Here is a 26630-nt window from a genome sequence, read left to right as displayed (position 1 = left end):
ACTTCCCTCCCTTCATCTTGCCCAATGCCTCTTCCACTTCTCCCCATGTAATGTCTTTCTCTATTTGCTGTTCCTCCTCAGCTTGTTCCTCCTCACTCAGGTCTCCATTTGGGTTCAGGAGTTCTTCAAAATACTCCTTCCACATATTCTTGAGTTCCCCCTTATTCCCTACATCTTGGCCTCTTTTGTTCATAACTTGTTGTACTGTTCTTCCTCTTACTTTTAATCACTGTCCTCCATCATTCTGGTTCCCTGTTCTGTAACAACACAAACTCTTTAATTCAGAAAGAAAAAAAATCTTTAACTAACACGAATTTACTGCAATTCAGTTTCAATGCAGACATCTCATAACCCATTTAATGAAAATATAAAATAATAGCACCAAATTTATTTTTTACCATTTTCTAACCTACATGTCACACCAATCACAAACATTACAGAAATCATGTTTAGTAGGAATGGTTTGGTTCAACATCATTTACTTGCAAAATATTTGACCAGCCAAACATCTGCAACTGAGGAACATATTAATTGAACAAAAATCTGCTTCAGTTGTGAGTGATTTCTTATTTATTACACAATATTATGAAAAAAGAGAGATTGCTCCTCACCATATAGCTGAGATGTTAAGTCGCAGATGGGTACAACGAAAAAACTGTCAAACAAATAAGCTTACTGCCAAAAGGCTTTTGTTGCAATTGCACAACACACACACACACACACACACACACACACACACACACACACACACAATCACAGCCTCTGGCTGCTGAGGCCAGACTGTGAGCAGCAGGGCATGATGGGAGAAGAAATCTGGGTGGTGTGTATAAGGAGTAGGCTGGGGTGGGTAGGAGGAGGAATAGAAGGGTAGGGGTGGTAGACAGTAAAACACTGCTTGTGGGAGCATACATGGATTAGGTGGAGAGAGGGTAGGGCAGCTAGGTGCAGTCAGGAGGTTAGACATAGGGCTAGAAGGGAAGGTGGGCAGTGGAAAAGCAGAGATGTAAAAAGACTTGGTATGTTGATAGAATAGAGGGTTGTGTAGTGCAAAAGTGGGCACAGGGAAAGGGATAGATGGATGTACAACACTCACTAACGAAAGTTGAGGCCAGAAAGGTTACTGGAATGTAGGATATACTACAGGCAGAATTCCCACCTGCACAATTCAGAAAGAGTGATGTTGGTAAGAAGTATCCAATGACACAGGCTGTGAAGCAGTAATTAAAATTAAGAACAATGTGATGGGCAATGTGCTTAGCACCTGTGTGGTCTAGATGTTTCTTGGCCACAGTTTGTCAGTGGCCATTCAAGCGGACAGATGGCTTGTAGGTCATCAGGCCCATGTAGAATGCAGCACAGTGGTTGCATATCCCTGCAATAGACCTAGATGCTAGACCTGTCCTGTACTTCCTCCCACCACCACCTACTCCAGTCTAGTTACAAGTATTACTTATCGCATCAGAGGCAGGGCTATCTGAGAAACCAGTTATGTGATCTACAAGCTGAGCTGCAACCACTGTGCTGCATTCTATATGGGATGAGGCAAAGGGGTTGGGAGCAGGGTTTTGTGTAGGGATGGACAAGGATACTGTGTATGTTCAGTGGGTGGTGGAATACCACCATGGGAGGAATGGTAAGGATAGTGGGGAGGACAGTCCTCAGTTCAGTGCACAGCAAGAGGTCATTGAATCCCTGACATAGAATGTGATTCAGTTGCTCCAGCCCTGGATGGTACTGGGTCATGAGGAGAATACTCCTCTTTGGCCAGATAGTGGGATTTTGGGGAGTGGAGCATGACTGAAGAAATAAGACATGATGTTTCTGTTTACAGTCTGTGAAAACCTCAGTGCGACTCGTGGTATATTTTGAGAGGGTCTGCTTGTCACTACAGATGTGTTGGACATGGGTGGCTAGGCTGTATGGAAGGGACTTCTTGGTATGGAATGGGTGACAGTTGTCGAAGTGGAGGTATTGCTGGTTACTGGTTGTTGGTAAGTTTGATTGGACAGAGGGACTGATGTAGCCATCTTTAAGGTAGACGTCAACACTGAGGAAGGTGACTTGTTGGGTTGAGGAGGACAGGGTGAAGCAAATGAGGGAGAAGGTATTGAGGTTCTGGAAGAATGTGGCTGGGGTGTCCTCAGTCCAGATCACAAAGATGTTATCAATAAATCTGGACCAGCAGTGCCTCCAATTCAACAGCAGTCACCCATTTCATACCAAGAAGTCTCTTCCATACTGCCTAGCCACCCATGGCTGTAGCAAGTGACGAGTAGCCCTCTTGAAAAATACCAAAGGTCCCACTGAGGCCTTCACAGACCATAATTACCCTCCCAATCTTGTACAGAAACAGGTCTCCCATGCCTTGTCTCTCCCGTTACCCCCACCTCCCAAAGTCCTACTGTCCAGCCACAGGGGAGCATTCCCCTCTTGATACAGTACCACCAGGACTGGAGCAACCGAACCGCATTCTCCACCAGGGTTTCAGCTACCTCTTGTTGTGCCCTGAAATGAGAAATGTGCTTCACATTATCCATCCCATCTTTCTCACAGTGATTCCACCACCCACCAAACTTACATAATATCTTCGTCTGTCCCTACACAACCCCTGCTCCTAACCCCTTGCCTCATGGCTCATACCCCAGAAATATACCTAGATGCAAGACCTGTTCCATACATTGTCCACCCACCACCTACTCCAATCTAGTCACAAGCATCACCTATCCTATCAGAGGCAGGGCTGCCTGTGAAATCAGTCATGTGATCTACAAGCAAAGCTGAAACTACTGTGCTGCATTTTACATGTGCATGACAACCAACAAGCAGTCTGTCTGCATGAATGGCCACCAACAAACTGTGGCCTAGAGACAGTTGAACCAAGCAGTTGTGGAGCACACTGCCCATCACAACATTCTTTATTTTAATGCTGCTTCACAGCCTGCACCATCTGGATCATTCCTGCCACCACCAACTTTTCTGAATTGTGCAGGTGGGAACTCTCCCTGCAGTATATCCAACATTCCAGTAACCCCCCTGGCCTCAAACTTCATTAGTCGTTGTTCTACACCCACATCTTCACTTCCCTGTCCCCACTCAAGCACTACTGCCCTACCCTCTCTCCACCTGATCACTGTGTGCTCCCACAAGCAGCACTTTACCATCTCCGACCCATATCTTGCTATCCCTCCTCCTCATCACTCCAGCTTATTCCTTACCCTCACCACCCAGATTGCTTCTCCCATCATGCACTGCTACTCGCACTCTGACCTTGGCAACCAGAGACTATGGTCATGTATCTGTGAGTTTATTTGCATGTATGTGTGTTTGTGTATGTTATCCGATTCCAACTAAGGCCTTTTTGTCCAAATCTTACTTGTCTGATGGTCTTTTTGTTATGCCTATTCTTTTCATAATATTGTCATTATTCCATCCTGGATTTTCTATTGTTTTATTTATTACGCAACTGGCTTTGAAGCGTAAAGTTCCATTTTCAGGTGCCACCCACTGCAAACAAGAGCAGGAGCTACTAGCTTACAAGATATAAGCTACTAGCTTACAAGATCTTATGTAACAAATTGAAAAGTGAAGCCTTGAAAAGTGATGTACTCGCATAATAATGGAAACATAAAAGTGTCACCATGGGGGCCCACACCCCCCACACCCATGCCAGAAAAGTGCATGGGACTGGGACAAAGATGTTTACATAGAGGGGGGGACTGGGACAAAAATGAACAGGAATTTTTGCTAAACACTTATGTGTATACAGGGTGCCAATTATTGAACTATATGAAATTAAATCGTCACAATTTTTGAACGGTTTGCATTAGGACATTCAAACTGCACAGTTGGCCGCAGTGCAATATGAGCATGCATGGTTTGGTTTAGCGACAAAGCCCACTTTCATTTGGATGGGTTTGTCAATAATTGAAATTGGCGCATTTGGGGAACTGAGAAGCTGCATTTCACGATCGAGAAGTCTCTTCACCCTCTACGGGTGACTGTGTGGTGCACAATGTCCAGTCACAGAATGATCGGTGTGATATTCCTTGATGGCATAATGACTACCGAATGGTATGTAGAGCTTTCGGAAGATGATTTCATCACCATTGTCCAAAGTGACACTGTTATTGACAAGATGTGGTTCCTTCGAGGTGGAACTAAACACCATTAAAGCAGGAGAGAGTTTGAAGTCCTGGAGGAGCACTTTGGGGTCCATATTCTGGCTCTGGGGTCACCAGAGGCCACGGGCATGGGCCTTGATTGGCTGCTATATTCTCCGGGTCTGAACACATGCAACTCCTTTTTGTGGGGCTATATTAAAGACAAGGTGTACAGCAATAACCCCAAAACCATTGCTGAACTGAACATCCATTCAGGTGGTCATCGACAGCATTGATTTTTCTTACACCACACCATCGCCACTGATGGAAAGCATATCGAACATGTCGTAACATAAATCCGAATATCTGTAGTGATGTTTACATGTTGAATTAAGTGTGTGCATACCATAATTTATAACTAATTTACATTTTTTTCATATAGTTCAATAACTGTAACCCTGTATATTTTTATATTTAGTGTTTTAATATTAATAGTACCATGTATGAGATATAGTTTATCTCATTTTCATGACTCAATCATTTCGTTAATCCTACTGTACCTGAATTGTAGTGTTCTCATCCTTTATACATAAGCTTAGTTCTTTACTCACTTTCTCTGTTTCTGGTTTATAGCCCTTCTCACTCATTTTTATTAGATGTAGTTCTGTGTGAATTCATGGTGCTGCTTTATATGTTTACAGTTCTAATCCTGTTGTGTATATTATTTTAACCCTCACTAAGCTTTTTGTAGTAAGACTTTTTTTTGGCTCTTCAAGAAGAGTGTATATATTATTATTGATGTTAAAGGTTGGCAACATTCTACTGTCACAGTTCACTTATCACTCCAACACCACATGCCGCATAGTATTAAAGAGACGCCAACAACTTGAACAGTCCCATGTTGACATGCAGGGTCCATGGATTCATGAGGTTGTCTCCATACCAGTACACGTCTATCTGCTCAATAAAATTTGAAACTAGACTCATCTGTCTAGGTAACATGTTTCCAATCATCAACAGTCCAATTTTTGTGCTGACTGGCCCAGATGAGGCATAAAGCTTTGTATCATGCAGTCATTAAGGGTACACGAGTGGGCCTTCAGTTCTGAAAGCCCATATCGATGATGTTTTGTTGAATGGTTTGCACGCTGACATTAGTTGATGGCCCAGTCTTGAAATCTGCGGCAATTTGCAGAAGGGTTGCACATATGTCACACTGAACAATTCTCTTTAGTCATCATTGGTCCCATTTTGCAGGATCTTTTTCCGGCCATAACAATGTCAGAGATTTGATGTTTTACTGGATTCCTGATCTTCATGCTACACTAATAAAATGATCATACGAGGAAATCCCCAGTTCATCGCTACCTCAGATATACTATGTCCCATCGCTGGTGGACCAGCTATAACATTATGTTCAGACTCACTTAAATCTTGATAACCTGTCATTGTAGCAGCAGTAACTGGTCTAACAACCGTGCCACACACTTTTCGTATGTAGGTGCTGCCGACCACAGCGCCGTATTCTGCCTGTTTACGTATCTCTGTATTTGAAAATGCATGCCTATACCAGTTTCTTTGGCGCTTCAGTGTATTATCCACACCTCCTGTTTTAGTTGTATTTTCATTTTTTATCTTTTTATTATGTTGCACTCCATCACACTGATTTATACAGGGTGTTAAAAAAAAAAAATGTACAGCCAAACTTTCAGGAAACATTCCTCACACAAATAAAGAAAAGATGTTATGTGGACATGTGTCCGGAAATGCTTAGTTTCCATGTTAGAGCTCATTTTAGTTTCGTCCTTATGTACTATACTTCCTCGATTCACCGCCAGTTGACCCAATTGAAGGAAGGTAATGTTGACTTCAGTGCTTGTGTTGACATGCGACTCATTGCTCTACAGTACTAGCATCAAGCACATCAGTACGTAGCATCAACAGATTAGTGTTCATCACGGACGTGGTTTTGCAGTCAGTGCAATGTTTACAAATGCGCAGTTGGCAGATGCCCATTTGATGTATGGATTAGCACGGGGCAATAGCCGTGGCGCGGTACGTTTGTATCGAGACAGATTTCCAGAACGAAGGTGTCCCGACAGGAAGACGTTCGAAGCAATTGATCGGCATCTTAGGGAGCACGGAACATTCCAGCCTATGACTCGCGACTGGGGAAGACCTAGAACGATGAGGACACCTGCAATGGACGAGGCAATTCTTCATGCAGTTGACGATAACCCTAATGTCAGCGTCAGAGAAGTTGCTGCTGTACAAGGTAACATTGACCACGTCACTGTATGGAGAGTGCCACGGGAGAACCAGTTGTTTCCGTACCATGTACAGCGTGTGCAGGCACTATCAGCAGCTGATTGGCCTCCACGGGTACACTTCTACGAATGGTTCATCCAACAATGTGTCAATCCTCATTTCAGTGCAAATGTTCTCTTTACGGATGAGGTTTCATTCCAATGTGATCAAATTGTAAATTTTCACAATCAATATGTGTGAGCTGACGAGAATCCGCACGCAATTGTGCAATCACGTCATCAACACAGATTTTCTGTGAACGTTTGGGAAGGCATTGTTGGCGATGTCTTGCTTGGGCCCCATGTTCTTCCACCTACGTTCAATGGAGCACGTTATCATGATTTCATACGGGATACTCTACCTGTGCTGCTAGAACATGTGCCTTTACAAGTACGACACAACATGTGGTTCATGCACGATGGAGCTCCTGCACATTTCAGTCGAAGTGTTCGTACGCTTCTCAACAACAGATTCAGTGACCGATGGATTGGTAGAGGCGGACCAATCCATGGCCTCCACGCTCTCCTGACGTCAACCCTCTTGACTTTCATTTATGGGGGCATTTGAAAGCTCTTGTCTACTCAACCCAGGTACCAAATGTAGAGACTCTTTGTGCTCGTATTGTGGACAGCTGATACAATACGCCATTCTCCAGGGCTGCATCAGTGTATCAGGGACTCCATGCGACGGAGGGTGGATGCACGTATCCTCGCTAACGGAGGACATTTTGAACATTTCCTGTAACAAAGTATTTGAAGTCACGCTGGTACATTCTGTTGCTGTGTGTTTCCATTCCATGATTAATGTGATTTGAAGAGAAGTAATAAAATGAGCTCTAACATGGAAAGTGAGCATTTCCGGACACATGTCCACATAACATATTTTCTTTCTTTGTGTGTGAGGAATGTTTCCTGAAAGTTTGGCCGTACCTTTTTGTAACCCCCTGTAGAATTTGTGCCAAACACTTTTGTTCATTATTGTATTTATTCTTACATTTGTAGTTCTATTTTATATTAATGTTATGAACCACGATTATGTAAGCAGAAAGACTAGTCAGCCTCTGTTTCCCATTCTTTTCTTTTACTATCTATTTCGGTTCCCCATCTCATTGGCCCCTACGTCAGTCGCTTCTGCTATTGCAATCAGCTGCCTGCCGCAATCAGCTGGCTCCCTGGCTCGCTGCAGCAGACACTTCTGTGTTATGCTTGTCCTGCATGTAAGAGCAGTTACTTATTTATTGTTGTGTTCATTTTCTCCAGTTCCTTCCCTCTATGTTAGTGTCTTTGTTCCAGTCTCATGCATTTGTTTGTTGTGGGTGTGACATGGCCCCCCTCTCCACCCATGACTCACTGTTCTGGCTACCGCATATTTATGTTTACATTATTACGTGAGTACACTGCTTTTTACGGCTTTCTCATTTTGGCATATCAGTTCCATAGATTTTGTAAGCTAGTAGCTTCTCCTCTTGTTCAAAGCTGGTGGAAACTGCAGATGAAGGTTTAGACTTCAAAACCAACCATTTTATAAATAAGAAATTAGTGGCAACTGAAGCAGATTTTTATTGTGTTAATGATTTATGACTTTATCGATCTGAGTTTACAAGTCTCAGGGCTGGAGAAAGTCCTAACAGTCACTGAGATGGAAAACGTCATAAGACTGAGAATGGGGCACTAGTCATAATACATAGCTACTTTCTGCAGAAAGAGGGTGCACCAACATGGTGACTTACCAGTCACTGTGTGCCACTGTTATTGATAAGAGGGTATCCTTAAAATATTTTTTTTTCTGTTGTAGGTGTCCTTGTTTGTCAAGCTGGTTGTATCTTAGAAGTTCTGGATAATTATTTATCAGAAAGAGGTCTTATCATGCCTCTTGACTTAGGAGCCAAAGGCAGCTGTAACATTGGAGGAAATGTTTCTACTAATGCTGGAGGCATAAGGCTCTTACGTTATGGAAGTTTACATGGTAGTGTACTTGGTATTGAAGCAGTAAGTGTAGTTCATTCTGTGTTCTAATTTTAAACATTATATATCTTTTAAACTTAAGTGGATTAGTCAACTATCAGAGGAAATCATCATAAGGGGGAACATCTCTCTGTCTCTCTGCATGTGTTGATGTGGCCTCTCTCTCTCTCTCTCTCTCTCTGACACACACACACACACACACACACACACACACACACACACACACACACACCTGTAGAGAGCTCTTGAAGAAGAGCAGAGGCCTTTACAGTAGTTTCAGGGACAACAATCTGGAAGAATAACTTCTGGCCTTCCATCATTAGCTAATATTGCGTGGTATATTGGCACTGCAAACAGCTGAAGCAAGGTAAAACTATAGCCATTTTATTTCTTGAGGACATGCAGTTATAATGTATGCCTCTTGGATAAAATATTCCAGAGCTACAACAGTTCCACATTTTTATCTGATACAGTGCAATGGAGAGTCTAGGTCAGGTTGGCAAATGTTACATAGGCCAGGAAAGAGTATTAGAAGGCAGGTGTCCATTTTGACTACTGGCACATTAGCACAGCTCTTTTAATGATTGGTGCCAACGTTCAACCAAACCATTGCTTGCAGAGCCGTAGCTTGTCGTTTAGTGATGCAGTACACTGCAAAATTTACTAAAATGGGCAAATAGTTTAGATGAAAACTGATTTCCTTGGACTGTTGTAATGTGAAGTGGGCAGCCAACGTGGGACAGCTAGTGTGACAGAAAAGCAGTGGCCAGTATCTCAGCTGAAATATTGTCCACTAGGATGGCCTCTGGCCATCGAATAAAATGGTCATTTGCTGTCAAAAGGTAACATTGTCCATCTGAAGGGAATAATGGTCCTACCACATTAGTATGAACCTGTGGAAATTGTGCTGTTGAATCTTGAAAATCTCTCACTGACATGTTGATACAGTGAAAAATCTTGTTGCGCTGGCATTGTGGACGTGAATAAGCCCAGGTTCGACAATCTTTTTGTGTTCCTGGCTGTACAAAATGGCTAGTTATTAGTTTAATTGTTGCCTTAGTGCCAGGGTGACATAAGTTGTGTAAGCTTTTGAAAGCACATTTACAAAATGCAGAAACTATAAATGGACCAGTTCTACCATTTGGAATCTAGCAATATAGTCTGGCATTCATGATGGGGATGTTGGTAAGTCTCAGTTGAAGGCTAGATGTGGTGTCTGTTAAAAATCACTGTAGCTCCTGGTCAGATTCTTGAGCTGCATGCTCTGTTGCCTCCGTGATACTGCTCACATGGGAAAGGTAGTTGCTGCTATGTTATCGATTCTGACATAAGTTGCACATTAGTGCTGAATTGTGCAATGAACTCAAACTGATTATATCATATTGGCAAGCACTAATCATTATTTTGCCAAAAGATATAGATAAGTGGTTTATGGTCTGTATAAATTGCAATTCCATTGCCTCCAGTGGCTTACAAACATATTGTATGGTCTTATAAACCATGAGTAATTTGCTGACGTATGCACTCAGTTTATGTTTTACTGGGGAGAGTTTATGTGAGTAGAACACAAGTGGCTGCTAGGCATCATTTACATACTGTTGTAACACAGCACTGGTTGCAGTTTGGCTGGCATTCGCTGCAAGTGCAAGAGGTGCTTCTAATGCCAGATGAAAAAGAAGTGCAGCATTTGCTATGCTGACTCAAAAGTGGTGTTCATTTTTATGAGTGGTGTTCCTTATGTCTGTCAACTGTATCTTCCTTTAACTTTCAGACCAGACAGTGCTGTGGGAAGAGGCTCCTGAAGTTCTGCCAAGTGAATTAAATGGTTCCAGTAAAAACAGAGAATTCCTAAGACTATTCACAGGTCTGTAGCAGTCTCTGGTGATAGCCTACTTACTATGGTTTCGACTTCCTCTGGTAAAGGCAACTATCCCTGAAGTGATATAGGGTGGCCCAAGATGATGATTTCTGTCTGTCTAAAAACACACTCCACAGTGTTTAACATGCCACTGTATTTGTCTAGGCATCTAAAAACCTTGAGTAAGTGCTGTTTGTGTTTCTCTGCTATTGCTGAAAAATGAGGATACCATCAAGATGTGGAGAAAAAGCACAATAACCCTATTGGCACCAAAACTAGGAATCTTTACCATGTTTGGATGTCATTTCTAAATCCATACATCATGAATCAGCTTTTGAAGAAACTAAATGGTGTTATGATAGCTGTCTTCAGTATATCTTTTTCAGCACTGCGAACTTGAGTATTGGCTTTTGCACAGTCAAACACTCTAAACACTGTTGTGCCACATAATACAGAGGTTGTCTCTCAAAATCAGTATGGGGTAACGAGCTGCTACTGTTCAAGCATTAAGAGCACAGTAATCCCTGGATGCGTACCATGTGTCACTCTTCTTTGGGACCAAATGTAGAGGCGATAACCTTGAGCTGCTAGATGAACAAATGATGCCTTCTTTCAACATGGAATTAAATTTGGCTTTTGCTGCGGTGTAATAGTGTGCAACTAGGTGTCTGGATCTGCATGAATTTGATGAGCCTGCAGTAATATAATGAATGGTGCTGTCATGACCTCTTTTGGTGTGCCTAGAGGAAACATGATGCCTGGGAAGTGCCCCAGTAGCTCAGCATATCTACTGCCTGTTGACCAGATCAGCATCATGTACCACTTTGCTGCATCAAAACTCTCTAGTAGAAAGGCCAGTGATGCTGTTGATGAGGCTTGCCTTGGCCATGTCTGGCACAAGGTGATAGTGTGCTAAAAAACTGGCCCCAATTATCGACTCCATCACATCTGCCACAGTAAAATTCCACATAAACTCACATCATATTCCCAGATCAATTTCCATATGTTGCATTTTGTATGTCATGATGAATGAGTTGTTAGGTGCAGAAAATTGTAACAAGGTCAGTGCTTGATACTTGGGTAACAGAGTTCATGCTAAAATACATATATCAGAACAAGTGTCCAGAGAAACATTTTGTCCTGTCTTGCAGTCCATTATGAAGAGGCGCAGAGACGGTGACTGACGGTCGATTGCTCCTATTTCAGACTGTCATTTTTTATTGAGGAAAGAACACAGCGAAGTGAACTTGTGCATCTGGTCTCTGAACTTTCTGTGATATCAGCACACATCTGGCTGGATGGTGTTGTCTTATGCTGAGCATTTCATGAAGGAATGGCTTCTCGAACATTTACAGAAGCACCCCCTAACATACCTGATTCACTAATCTGGGTGTCAACCTTAGTTGTGAGGCTGTCAAAACCTGCATATGTCACTATCAAGGTGCTGTATCCTGCAGTAGCAGTTAAAGTGCAATATGTCAGCATTGTTGCATCCTGCAGCCTGTCTGCCAGGTTCGCTATGATGCTTAGTGACACCATGCACACGTCGACTTTACTTCGTAAATGTCAGAGGTATTGAGATGATTTTCTGTCTCCCATGTCCTCCTGTAACAGTACCTGCCTCACTCCTTGCGAAGCTGACACACTGTGAATTAACTAGTCCTTGAGCTTCGCATATGCTTCCATATCTGGAGGCAAGTTTATTAAATCTGCACCTCTACTGTGTAACAATAATCTAGTTGGCTGGCCACACCTGAAATTTGGTAAGTCTGTCTTGTTCCAGCACAGAGAAAACTTACCTCTAGCTGTGCAAACGTTAACCTAGCCTTCACCTTCCAATGATGTGATGAGTCACCAGAAACAAGAAGTGGTTCAGATTCCAGGTTCCTTCTTCCTGGTTCAATAAATGGGGTAGGTTAGGGACTTGCAAGTCACCAAAGTGACATCCAATAGAAAGACTTGCATCAGGCCATTGAGCCACAATTATTATTGTAATCTAAACAGGGTGTTCAGAAATTCCCATTACAGACTTTTAGGACTTGTAGAGGGGAGCGAGTACATAGTATTTTGAATAGAAACCTATGTTTGGAAACATACAATTTCCATTCTATAATAGTTGGAATTCAGATATGTAACATGTCCATGTCTGCTGAGGGAAAGAGAAAAGTCCCAGAGTTGCTTGTCCTGGTATACAGTAGGGTAGACAGGATGACATGTACTACATCAGAGAGTCACCTGATGTCACTTAACATCTGCCTTACTGCAAGGCCTTTTCAGTTCCTGTGCGCCTCTGATACCGTATGAATGGTTCAGTACACATTTTTGGAATACACAGGCATGCTGCTCGTATATGGCGAAATGTGAAGTAATGGAAGAGCTGCTAATTCGCTGGATAATGAATGTTTTCTACAACATAGCACACCATCGCACAAACCTCTTGCCCGAGTTATGAAGTGCCTCTGAGAAACAGTTACCTTCACCGTGAGGAGGCAGGTTTGTGGTGCGTCACAACAACGCCACATACCCGCATCTGAAGATGGTGTACTCCATCACGTTGAAGTAAACCCATCAACCAGTTCTCGAACAATTGTGTGTGCAGTGGATGTTACTCATGGTATTGTCTGGGACACACTGCATGAGCAACATTTACGTCCGTACCACTTACACAGGTTACACGCTGTAAGTCAACCAATTTTCCACAATTCATTGCCTACTGTACGTGGTTTCTGCAACACTGCATCAACACACCCCTGTTTCAACTTGGAGCTCTGTTCATGAATGAATGTAAGATCACTAGGAACTGTGTTCTGAATTCGCAAAACAGCCATGTCTGAGCAGACAAAAACCCTTGTGCCATGCTTGTTCAGGGACTTCAGACCCCGTTTGGTATTAATGTGCGGGCAGGTATTCTGGATGGTCATGTGACTATACCATACCTCCTTCCACTCAAACTAACTGGTCCTGCATAACTTCCTACAAAACATATTGGACCCATTCTTGGAAGCTGTGCCACTCCATCTGGAAATTTGGTTTCAGCATGGTGATGCACTATAGCACTTCTCACATGTGGTTCAGAGACATCTCAGTAGATGATATGGTGAAAGGCAGATAGGCTGAGGAGGTCTAACTACATGGCCACCACATTTAACTCCTGTGTACTACATCTTGTGGAATTGTATGCAAAGTTTAATTTACAAGACTCTTGTAGAGATGGGGGAAGATCTACTTGCACAAGTTCTGGCTGCTGTGCTAGAAACTGAAGAGACATCAGGTGGGATGAAAAGTGTATACCAGAACATGCTTTGTAGGTACAACGTGCGTAACAATGCTGATGGTTGCCGCTTCAAGCTAGTGTTGTAACACATCAGTACTGTTCAGTACATACAGTATGCTGGGTTCTTTTTCTGTTTTGGAATAATGTGAACATGTAATGTTCAAGTGTGAATACAAACTAATGTGCTTAAGTGATAAACGGATGTTTCTTATGTTCCCTTTCAATTGTTACCTAATAATAGTACTGCATCACACCTAATTAAATTCCTCAAGCAGAAGTGGTTGAAACAATAGTAAAGGGAAACAGTATGTTTCCAGACATGGATTCCTATTCAAAATATTATGTAATCACCCCCACCCCCACTCTACAAGTCCTATAAGTTTGTAATGGGAACGCCCAAACACTCTGTATAGATAATTTTGTATGGAACCCTCAGAATGCAAGTCCTACCCACACTCATCCAGTTTTTTATGTGTGTAAGTGCTACCCATCCAACATTTGGCACATAGAAACTGTGATTTCCCAGCAGTTACTTAGTGTTGTTCTACATGACTTTTTTTCCTTACTTTCCCAGTCATAAGTGTTGTGATGTATGCATACATACTGTTATGGTCTCAATTTTAGAATTCTTAACTTATTTTTTGAAGTATTGGATGACTGACTGTCTCTAGCTTGAAATTCCTTATTATAACATTTTATGTTTCTTTTACATAATTTTATGTATATCAAAATTCTTCTTTCTTTTATAGGTGAAAGCTGATGGAGAGGTCATTGATTGCCTGAGTACTCTTAAGAAAGATAATACAGGTTACCATTTGAAACATTTGTTTATTGGATCTGAAGGAACTTTAGGTGTTGTGACTAAGGTAGCCATTCATTGCCCACCAGCCCCAAAAGCTATCAACCTTGCTTTTCTAGGTAAAGTGTGTGCCTTTGTTAGATAATTCATATTTACAAGGTAGAATAAGCAATGAATTAAATGTGAAATACAAGCCTCCATTGAACTGTTCCTATGTATTGATCTGTGTAATCTGTCATATGTAGATAAGGATATAACACTGCTGGCATCTCTATCTAAAATAACTATATTAATATGTCCTCTTCACAATGAGCCTGAAGATAATTTGCACACAACTTATATTTGGAAATAAAGAGAGGCATGATATAAAAAATGCCAGGGTATAAAGAGTGTTGTAAATATGCAGTTGATTTTATTGCAGTCATATTGAAGAAAAGAGATACAGCTTAAATAAATTCACAAAAAATAGTAAGTGTGAAACATCTGCTCTTCACTCTTGGAAAGGTCTCCAATCTATACACTACATGTTTTGTAGCAAATGGATTTATTGGAGCAGTTTCATTTTTTCATGTTGACACAGTGCCACAGACTGAATGAATTGTGAGGTTTATTAAATCTCAGTAAATCCCAATTGGTTTATCTTTCCTGCACAACAGCGAAACAGTATGTTTGTCCCATTGTCAACAAGTATCTCAACCTTCCTAATTTGTATCTTTCATTCAATTCCCTCATTGCTTTTCCTTTCACCACTTCTTTCGTGCTCTTCACCAGAACATTTAACTTTACCAACAGATTTGATTATACTCGTAGTGTCACCATGCCTCTCTGTTAGTATATTTCTATTCTTAGCTGACTGAATTTTTGTGAAATGTACTTCCAGAATAACAGTGACCTACATATAACAATTATTAACATGTGACTTTTCGTGCTTTCCTGACAGATATGTTGCAAATATACTTCTTGGGTTTGCCGCGGGATCGTATTGTGTAACTCACACAGTATTTCATCGATGCAACTGCTTGACATTATCAGGTGGTGGTAGCTGCTGCTGTCATTGTTGCAAGGTGTGACTGGTGATAATCATGTGGCGGTGTCGAAATTTATCATACCGGGAGTAGGCAATACGCGTGCGCAGGAAGAGGATCGTAGTTGGAGGAAAGCAGCGCTCCTGGTGCCCTCTGCTGGGAGCTGCAGAAAGGCCATCCACGAGTGCGCTATGGACAATGACTGTGCTGCCGGATGCTCCCGCAGTTAAAGGCTGAACTAAATCTCAGTAGTGCATACGCTTCACACGATGAATCGGAAGTTCTTGTTTTCCCTGTTTTGACTTAATGGCAGCCAGTGCTGGATTCCAGGCGGCACTTATTTTAAAACCTGAATCCCTGTTGATAAGATTGTCTGCTGTATGGATATGTATGGCCTCCTTAACAACACAGTCCCAGAAAGATAATGCTGGCGATTAAATTTCTGTCTGTTCGTAAAGCGTATGATGTCCCACGTCCAGGCAATGATCCGCTACTCCTGATTTATTAAGTTGCCCCAGGCATGTTTGATGATGTTGTTCAACACAATGTTCTTGCATGGTTTCACATGTCTGTCCAATATAAGATTTTCCACATTGGGATGGGATTTTATACACGCCACTTTTCCTAAGGCCAAGGTCATTTTTGACCAAGTACAATACATTCCTCAATTTTGCTGGTAGCCGGAAAAACATACTTGATGTTGTGCTTTTTGAGGATTCTTTCTATTCTCAAAAACATCCCGCCAAAGTAGGGCACTACTGCTGTTGCAGTGAGTGCCTCCACATCTTCATTTACACCCCTGCTTCGAGTTTGCTTAGAATGGAATGCATGGCATATCTGCCTATTGGAATATCCATTCTGTTGGAATACCATTCTCAGGTGCTGTAGCTCACCAGGTAGACTATCAGCATCTGAGACTTCATGTGCTCTATGCATCAAAGAGCGTAGGACACTACTGCGTTGTACAGGATGGTGACAACTTGTGGCCTGCAAATATAGCTCAGTATGAATTGATTTGTGATAGACACTGTGTCCCAGTGTAACATCAGCTTTTCTTCTGACTATGACGTCCAGGAATGGTAGGATGCCATACTTTTCCACTTCCATTGTGAACTGTATATTCCAATGGCGCGAGTTCACATGTTGGAGAAACACAGGTAATGTCTCTATTCCATGGGGCCACACCACAAAAGTATTGTCTACATACTGCCAGAAACAGGAAGGTTTGGGACTTGCCAACTGCAGTGCTTTTTCCTCAAAGTCTTCTGTAAAATAATTGGCCATCATGGGAGACAGAAGACTTCTCATGGCGACACAGTCCACTTGTTCAAAATATTGGTCATTGAATAAGAAATAACTTGAGGTAATCACATGTTTAAATAATGCCAGAATGTCTTTCTCAAACTGGCTGTTGATAAGCTCTAATGAATCTTGCAGAGATACTTTCATAAACAAAGATATAACGTTGAAACTAACCAAAATATCCAACGCTTGTAGCTGAAGTGTCTTAAGGTGTTCTATGAAGTCCTCTGAATTCCCGATATGGTGATACACTTGCCTATGAGAGGTCCCAACAGTGTAGTAAGATGTTTGGCCAGAAAGTACGTAGGAACTCCAATGTTGCTCACTATTGGGCGAAGAGGAGTCCCATCCTTATGTATCTTAGGTAGGCTGTACAGTCTTGGAGGAACTGCAGTCTGGTGGATTAGGCTTTTAGTCAATTTAGAAGGAATGGAACTCTTCTTGAGAAGATCTAATCTTTTTCTTGGAATTTTGCCAGTCGGATCCTCTCTTAGCTTGTGATAGGCAGGATCATCGAGAAGCGCCTCCATCTTGCCGTTGTATTCAACTCGTGGAGAGGGCAGTGGAGTTCCCGTTGTCGGCAGGTAAAATGACGAGTTCTTTGTCCACTCTCAAGTCTCACAGAGCCTTCCTTTCTGCTGAGCTGACGTTGAACTTGCTTGGTGGGGCTCGTGTTAAAATTCGGCAGGTGTCTCTCCGAATCTCTTCTGCAACATCACTGGGAAGCTTCAAAATTGCCTGTTCTATGCCAGCTATGCCATCTCCAATTAGAGCTGTCCGTGGTGTTGGTGCATAGTTCAACCCTTTCTCGTTAGAGTTTGAGAAAGACATTGTGGCATTATTTAAACATGTGCTTACCTCAACTTATTCCTTATTCAATGTCCAGTATTTTGAAGAAGTGGACGGTGTCACCATGGGAACTCCATCCCAATATACAATTCACAATGGAAGTGGAAAAGGATGGCATCTTACCATTCCTGGATGTCATAGTCAGAAGAAAAGCTGATATTACACTGGGACACAGCATCTATCATAAATCAACTCAAACGGTGCTATATTTGCAGGCCACAAGTTGTCATCATCCTGCGCAATGTGGTAGTGTCCTACGTTCTTTGGTGCATAGAGCACATTTAGTCTAAGATGCTGACGTCTACCTGGTGAGCTACACCACCTGAGAATGGTGTTCCAACAGAATGGATATTCCAATAAGCAGATACGCCATGCATTCCATTCCAAGCAAACTCGAAGCAGGGGTGTAAATGAAGATGTGGAGGCACCCACTGCAACATCGTTCTTGCCCTACTTTGGCGGCATGCCTTCGAGAGTATAATTGATCCCCAAAAATTATATTACACTGGGACACAGCATCTATCATAAATCAACTCAAACGGTGCTATATTTGCAGGCCACAAGTTGTCATCATCCTGCGCAATGTGGTAGTGTCCTACGTTCTTTGGTGCATAGAGCACATTTAGTCTAAGATGCTGACGTCTACCTGGTGAGCTACACCACCTGAGAATGGTGTTCCAACAGAATGGATATTCCAATAAGCAGATACGCCATGCATTCCATTCCAAGCAAACTCGAAGCAGGGGTGTAAATGAAGATGTGGAGGCACCCACTGCAACATCGTTCTTGCCCTACTTTGGCGGCATGCCTTCGAGAGTATAATTGATCCCCAAAAAGCACGACATCAAGTGTGTTTTTTGGCCACCAGCAAAGTTGAGGAATTTAGTGTGCTTGGTCAAAGACGACCTTGGCCTTAGGAAACATAGCGTGTATAAAATCCCATGCTGATGTATAAAGTCTTATATTGGACAGACATACCGAACCATGCAAGAACGTTGCATTGAACACCATTGTCATACACACCTGGGGCAACCTGACGAATCAGCAGTAACGGAGCATTGCCTGGACATGGGACATCGTATGCTTTACGAACAGACAGAAATTTGATCCCCAGCATTATCTTTCTGGGACTGTGTTGTTAAGGAGGCCATACATATCCATATGCAACAGGGATGCAGGTTTTCAACTAAGCACCACCTGGATTCCAGCACTGGCTGCCATTGAATCAAATACGGAAAAACAAGAACTTCTGATTCATCACATCACATCACACAATGTGCTACTGAGATTTAATTCAGCCTTTAACTGCAGAAGCTTCCAGCAGCACAGTCATCCCCCATAACACACGCGTGGATGACCTTTCCATGGCTCCCAGCAGGCGGCACCAGGAGCGCTGCTTTCCTCCAGCTACGAGCGTCTACCTGCGCACACATATTGCCTGCTCCCAGCATGATAAATTTCGATGCTACCGTGCGATTGTCATCAGTCACACCTGCAGCAGTGACAGTAGGAGCTACCACCACCTGATGATGTCGAGCAGTTGCATCGATGAAATACTGTGTGAGTTACACAATACAATGCAGCAGCAAACCCGAGAAATGTATTTACAATTATTATCATTATTATAACTATTCTCATTATTATTTTTTATATTTAACATTACTAAAACAGTATTAACAATATACATTGTAATGTTACATGCAAAGATAATTTCGTGAAGGATTCTTGGTGCAGTAATTTCAACTTGTCACAAACATAACTTGGTATCAGGCACTCAGTAGTGGTGCAAAGGTGGTGACATGTAAAAATAAAGGAAAATGAATCCATACTTTTTGGAGTTGGTGGGTTTATTTATGAAAGTCTGAATTATACTTCACAATATGTACACCATGCTTTTGGATTTATAAACATGCAAATAAACCACGTTCGTCTTTGCTATACAAACAAGATTTCATTCCATGCTTGTTTGAATGTCCGCCTTCCACAGTAGTGGTTAAAATCAATTATTATTGGTTTCTCCATCTTAAGCATACTGCAATTAATTAAAGGGCATCTTAAACTAGAGTCATTGTGCTTTTATTTAAAAGGCATCTTTTTTGGTCATTCTGGAAAAATGTATGCATATGTTTGTACATTTTGGTTGTTATATGTTAAAAATAGTATTTCTTTATAAAGTTGGTGTGCAATTTGCTAACAGTGTTTTTGCCAATTGTTCACATATTCTGCAAACCACTGCTTTTTTCCTTCTTTCTCAGCAGAGGTTGAGGCCGAAACAAACTTTGTGTACATATAGAATTGGCGGGGATTTGTGTTTTTAGAAAGTGCTTTCTCTTACACTGCATTGAGATTATTTGCATTTCACCTCACTTTAGAAATAGAAATGTGGTTACATGGGTTTTCACTCACCACAGTGTTTATTTGTTTTGCATGTAGGTTGTGATTATTGGTTTTTCATGTAGGTTGTAATTATTGCCAATCTGTGATTTTTTTTTTTATTAATGGCGTATAATTTGTGTGTATGGGAGGAGGTAAGTTAATGTAAATTAGTGAAGATATAAATTCAGCAGAGACCAGAGTGAGGGTATGGGCAGGGATATGGTAACAGTGAATGGGGCCTCACTGGTGAGGGGGGGGGGGGGGGTTAGTGAGATCATGACATATACTGGGATGTGGTCTTATGTATAAATTTAATGTTTGTGACATATGCTGGTTGTTGTCTTATGTATAAATTTAAAGTTATATTAAATTATCAGTTTGTTTAAAGAGTGCTTGGTTTGCCAGGTTGGTCTCAACATTTATGAGTTGTTTCTTTTCTGTTATGGTTTTCAAAATGTGGTAGTTTTCTTGTAAGGTGAGGAGGTGTTTTGCCAATATAAAATTAGCACTAGGGACACAGACATGGGAATCATAAGGATAAACAACAAAAAAACGACACCTCATCCTACAAGAAAACTACAACGTGCAGAAAACTATAATAGGAAATAAACAACTCATAAATGCTCAGGTCAACCTGGCAAACAACTCACTCTTTAAACTAATTGACTATTTAACATTACATTAAATATAACCTTATGATCACACCCATACATATGTCGCCCTCTCATTACCGCTCACCAGTCAGGCCCCATTCACTACTCATAGTCTGTTTACCATAATCACTATACCCCCAAATTTGAACTACAACTCTTAAACCCCTCCCAACCACCACCACCACCACCACCACCACCACCACCACCACCACCAGCAGCAGCACCGCCACTCACATCTCTACTGAACATACAAGACATCTTCACTAATTTACACTAAAACAAACACACACACATACACACACACAAATACAAATTGTATATTATTTTTAAAAAATCACAGGTTGATAACAATCACAACCTACACAAAAAACAAATGAGCAAACACAAACACTATAATACTGTGCTAAATGGGATCACATGTGAATCAAAGAGTGAATCAGATATAAACTGGATTTTACTTAAACAAAAAAATCAGTTATTGAAAATTGAAAGGCAATTACAGTTTATTTTTCCACAGTTTCCCACTTTAGAAAACTATTTTTTCCAGAAGGAAGGAAGGGTTTTTTATCACAATATTATAGGATGTAGCTGGTTGTATCAGGAACCAATTGTGCACAAATTATTCCACATCCTCGTCATCTTGAAATTGGTGCCCTCCTAGAGCTCCTTTAAGCTGTCCAAATAAATGGAAATCACAGGGTGATGGGTCTGAGCTGTAAGGAGGATTATCAAATTGAGTCCAGTATATTTCTGGTAGTTTGGAGAATGTTAGAGCTGCAGTATGAAGCCTTGCATTCTCGTGGAGGAGGATAACCTGTTGAATAGGTTTGTCTCGTCTTCTGCGGCAATATGCAGCCCTCATCTTCTTCAAAAGCTATCAGTAATATGCTGCCTTGATTCCATGCTGCTCATGCAAAAAATCAATAAGGAAAATGCCTTACCGGTCGGGGGAGGAAAAAAAGTTGAAAAAAACCTTGCCAGCTGACAGTTGAGTCTTGGCTTTCACTGGGGCTCTCCTTCCTTTCCTCCACAACTCCTTACTGGTTTGTTTGGATTCAGGAGCAAAGAGTGGACCCACATTTCATTGCAGCTGATGACCTGACTCAAAAATGCATCACGTTCTTTCACAAACCTTGCTTGTAAACCTCTGGCAGACCTACAAACGTCACAACTTCAGATTTATAGTCAAAAGGTGAGGGACTCATCTGGAACACACTTTATGGAACTGTAGATCGTTTGTGATGATTGCGTGACAGCTCCCACAACTTATTCTATCATGTTCTGCAATTTCTGATACTCTCACTCTTAGTCACCTTCAAGAATGTCTCAAATGGCTCATCCAAGGACAGCAATCGTGTTCCTGATTTTCCAGGTATTCTCAACCTTCCTTGAACTGTTTATGCCAAGCAAAAATACATGCCCTTGACAGTGTTCGATCACCATGTTGTGCAGTCGTTCTCTGGAAAATTTCCATTGCTTGAACTATTTCACAAGTAAGAAATATTATAATGTGTGTTACACAGTGGAGGAATGCACCTGTTGCTCTGACATCATGAGCATTACTGACAAAGCTGCTGGAAGCAATTGCAGGCTCTGCTTACTCCTAATGGTTCCACCCAACAATACTAGAAGTGCGAGTCTATTGATGCTCAGTTACAAAAATCCTGTTTATACTTGATTCACCCTTGTAACTGCAGTTCTACTTCTAAAGTGAGATGAAGTGCAAGTAACGCCAATGCAGCATAAGAGAAAGTGCTTTCAAAAAAGGAAAAAACTGCAAAGTGTACATGTACAACAAAGTTTGTGTTGAAACTGTCAGAATTTGCAGCCAGCTGCACTTGTTGTACTCAATTGCTGTCAAAGGAGCCTCCTCCACATATCTAACAAGAACCCCAAAAACTCTGTGTGCACATTAGCCTTCCTCCCTGACGTACCAGCTCGTTACCCATCCAATGATGGAGATCCCAATGACCAGCAAATGGGTTCTCTGTGGTTGTTTGGCACCAGTGACCATCCCTGTGGATGTGCTGACACACATGTATTCTCAGCAGTTGGCAGTACTCTGTATCTCTTGCTAAGGTGTAAGGGGATAGCAGTATAGCCAGTATTCTCATTTGCCTTCTGCCTAGCAATACAAGACCCTGCTGCTGACTGCCATTTTTTCCTGTGTCAGAGCAAACTGAGTAGGTCATGTTTATCAGGAAGTGCAGTGACATAAGGGATAGTAAATAGTGTCATAGGTACCAGAAGTGTTACAGCTTTTTCAATCTTGCCCCATGCCACAACAGCAGAACACTCCAGCCTGGAATCTGTCAACTCTACTGAGTGTGGCTCAAGTCCAATTCCCCCGGCATTTGTTCACAACATGCACAATCTCATCCACTGCAGCTACATGGTAACAAGAAATGAAGTAGTACCCCCAGGCAGTTGGAGACAATCTGAAGATTATGGTGAGGCAATATATCAAAATACTAAACTGAATGACAGTGACTCCATATGATGAAAATACGGAAACAGAACGAGTCCCACTATCTGTTAGATAATGATTAACACTTAACAAAACTCTTTAACAAAAGCAAAAATTCATGTTGGTATCTTCATACGCATTGTTTCTCTCTTTTTTCAGGTTTACAAACTTTTGAAGATGTTCTTAAAACACTTCAACTTGCAAAACACTCACTTGCTGAAATTTTGTCATCTTGTGAAATGATGGATAACCCAACAATGCAGGCAGTTACACAGAATCTGAAACTTAAGTGCCCTGTAGAGGAATATCCATTCTACATGCTGATAGAAACTTCAGGCAGTGACTCAAAACATGATGAAGAGAAATTATCAAAATTCTTGGAGGAGGCTATGTCAGGCAACTTGGTCCGTGATGGGACACTCACCAATGAACCTTCCAGAATCAAGGTAAAAATAAATTTGTATATTTGCAAACACAAACATCTTATGCTTGACATTGCTCCTATTGTTTGTATGATAACCATCATTTTTATATCTTGTTATCCTCAGCATCTGTTGTTAATGCCAAGTAATACAATCAAATCCTTATTGAATTTTAGTTATTTTCAACAGTCCTTTAATGATATTACGTAAAAACCAAATATTTCTCTCTCTGGACAAGATATCACATACGGGCATCATTTAATGGAATTAAAGATACTTAAAATAAAAGCAGCTGGAGGTGAAAAAGAAGACATGGTAAATGCATGTTTTCACAATTTCATAATCAAAATGGAAGTATGCCATCATGTTAGACAGATAGTAAAAATTTGATAATATAATGTACGATTTTAAATAGTAAAGTTTATATTAAGTGGCTGGTGAGTGGCAACAGTAACCAATTGCTCCCAATACTATTAGTGGATGTGAGTGATAGAGCTCATTGGTTTTTGAAAATTGTGTATGGCTTGAATAATATTTATATATATTAACACTATTGAAAAAAAGCACAAATGAATGTCCTTAGATGATGTGCCCCATGTGAGCTGCGTGTGAAGTCATATTTTCATAGGCATCGAAAATGTACCTGTGCATATCCCCACCATAATTCATGCCATCTTTCTTACTCATGGAAACATCCTACTGGCTCACTCTATCATCAGCAGGCATGACAAAAAGAAAATAAAAAGCAGTTTAACTTAATAGCTTCATGTTTCACTTTCCCCACCATTGTGCAAGACTTTCAGCAGTTGCAACGAGGAACAGCAGCTCTCATTCTGCTTTGTCTCTTCCAGCAGCACAAGTCTTGAATCTCTCTTTTTTTTAATATGACTATTGAGTGTCATGGCAAAAAATGTCCTTTATTTTCAACTATGTGTATAAATATATCGTAAAGTGGCAATATTATGAAAAGGAGAATTGCTTCTCGCCGTATAGCGGAGGTGCTGAGTCGCAGATAGGCACAACAAAAAGACTGTTGAACAAAGCTTGCAGCCAAACAGGCCTTAATCAGAATTAGACAAAACACATGCACACACAAGCGAACGAGCGCACAAATGCAAACGCAAGTCACACATGCATGATCACAGTCTATGGCAGCCAAGGAAAGACTCTGAGTTTAGCTAGTGACTGTGGTCATATGTGTGTGTGTGTGTGTGTGTGTGTGTGTGTGTGTGTGTGTGTGAGTTGTGTCTGTATGTGTATGTTGGGAGGGGAGGGGGTCTAATTCTGATGAAGGCTTGTTTGGCTGAAAGTTTTATTTGAGTCTTTGTTGTGCCTGTCTGAGACTCAGCATCTCCACTGTATTGTGAGTCGCAACTATCTGTTTCATAATATTTTTACTATTGCATCCTGAATTTTCCATTGATTGTAAAGTGGCAAAATCTTCTTGAAACTTTGTAATGGCAATTTCATTATAGCCTTAATCAGTTCCTTTTAATAATATATCAATATTGCAATAATGCAAGATCATTTGAAGTAGCACAACTTATTCCAAAAGTATTTTAAGTTAGAAGTATGGATTTGTGAAGATTGAGATTACTGTAGAACTCTCAATACTTTAAGGGTGTTTCAATTCTAACATAATGACGATAAATTTTAACCCTAGTCATTGATTGTAAATATTACAATGAAGTGGAAATAGTAAATCTCTTTGTGCTTTCAGAGATTTAAAGTTACTCTAAATTTAAAATAAAACACAATGGTGTTCTCATTGGCCCGGGTACAATCACTGAATGATGGCTTGATTCTGCACACTAGCACCAAATTTTGATTATGAAATTACATAAGGAAAGTTAGATTTACAACACTATTGCCCTGTCACAACCATGAATAATTCTAAGAATCAAAACAAAGCAAAAGCTGTTGATATAAGAGGCTTACTTTGAGGTACCTTCCAGGTATTGTATATATCAATCAAAATTCCATATATAAACCGAGATATTGTGTTTTTAAGAATGCAGTAAGCACTGTAATAAGGAGTGACAGCAGCTGCCACTTATCTCGTTGTTACTTGTAACTTAAAGTGACTTGGCATGCCATGTTATATATGCGTATTTAAAGTGTGTATACAGGAAGAAACACAGCTCACAGACAATTCAAAATTAGTTTTATTTATTCAAAAATGATTTTGACACCCATAAAGAATTCTGCTGTAAATCAGTATCTAATGTGCGTGTGTATGGGGGGGGGGGGGGGGGGATGTTCTCTTTTAGCTAACTTTTTTGTTGGTTCTTGGACTTGAAAACTGTGTCAATAGAAATTTTGTCCACACATGTGGAAACACTAACCATCTTATGAAGGCTGCAGTGGAGGGATGCATGTGCAGGTTGTCAATGCCTGTGTAAATATGGCTTCATGTTAAATGTTTTACTAACTGTAACAAGAAATGCTAGATGTAATGAGCATCTTGCACAGAAACCAATTCAGTGCAGACACTCTACATCATGTAAAGAAAATTGTCTAACAATAATGCACACCACATATATGATGAGCTCTGTTACTCAAAATCAGTAATGATGTATAAAAGTGTTTTTGAAAGGACCTGGTTATGGTTAACACTCATCAGCCAATTTAGATGTAGACTTCATTTTTGAATGTTTCTGTGGAAATTACTTACTAAAAATGAAATTCATCTGCCTTACATCCGGCACTTCTTAAAATGATGTGAAACATTTTGCTGGCTTAATATGATAACACATACAAACGACACCCTTGTCTACATCAACTGTATGCAACATGGCATTGTGGGTATTGAAATAAAGAATTAGTATGTCATTGCATGTGAAGTCATTTACAAAACAGTTTGTCTTTGTACCCAGAAAGAAAGATAAGGAAGATAGCTGATGAGCAGAAAGAGACGATGACATGATTAATACATTACTGAATGCAATAAGCAACCATGTTACAGTGATGAGAGTGACTTCAGCTGTAACATATCACAGTGTTATTTAACAGTATTTTTTGTTGTTGGTGCCCCTGCTGCTATCATGGTCTTCAGTCTGAATACTGGTTTGATGACAACACACCCCCCCCCCCCCCTCTCCCCTCACTCCCAACACACACAAACTGATTGTTCCTTGACACTTTAGAACATGTCCTATCAACCAGTCCCTCCTTTTTCTCAATCTAATTCCCTCAGAATTTACTGATTTGATTTGACAGTATTCCATTACTGTT

The 26630-nt window shown here is 40.9% G+C and overlaps 1 protein-coding gene across 2 annotated transcripts in view; it reads left to right on the top strand.

Annotated features, from left to right (window-relative positions):
- Positions 1–26630, top strand: part of LOC124596113 (D-2-hydroxyglutarate dehydrogenase, mitochondrial) — a 61277-nt gene that overhangs the window by 21160 nt on the left and 13487 nt on the right. For both annotated transcript variants that reach the window (XM_047135139.1, XM_047135131.1), the window contains exons 4-6: positions 8202–8395; positions 14253–14421; positions 23134–23420. In XM_047135139.1, the coding sequence (XP_046991095.1) occupies positions 8202–8395; positions 14253–14421; positions 23134–23420 (650 nt within the window). The remainder of the gene's footprint in view (positions 1–8201; positions 8396–14252; positions 14422–23133; positions 23421–26630) is intronic.

The sequence above is a fragment of the Schistocerca americana genome, chromosome 1 (assembly GCF_021461395.2).
Source record: "Schistocerca americana isolate TAMUIC-IGC-003095 chromosome 1, iqSchAmer2.1, whole genome shotgun sequence".
Taxonomy (NCBI): Eukaryota; Metazoa; Arthropoda; class Insecta; order Orthoptera; family Acrididae; genus Schistocerca; species Schistocerca americana.
This window is presented reverse-complemented; position numbering and strand designations above follow the sequence as displayed.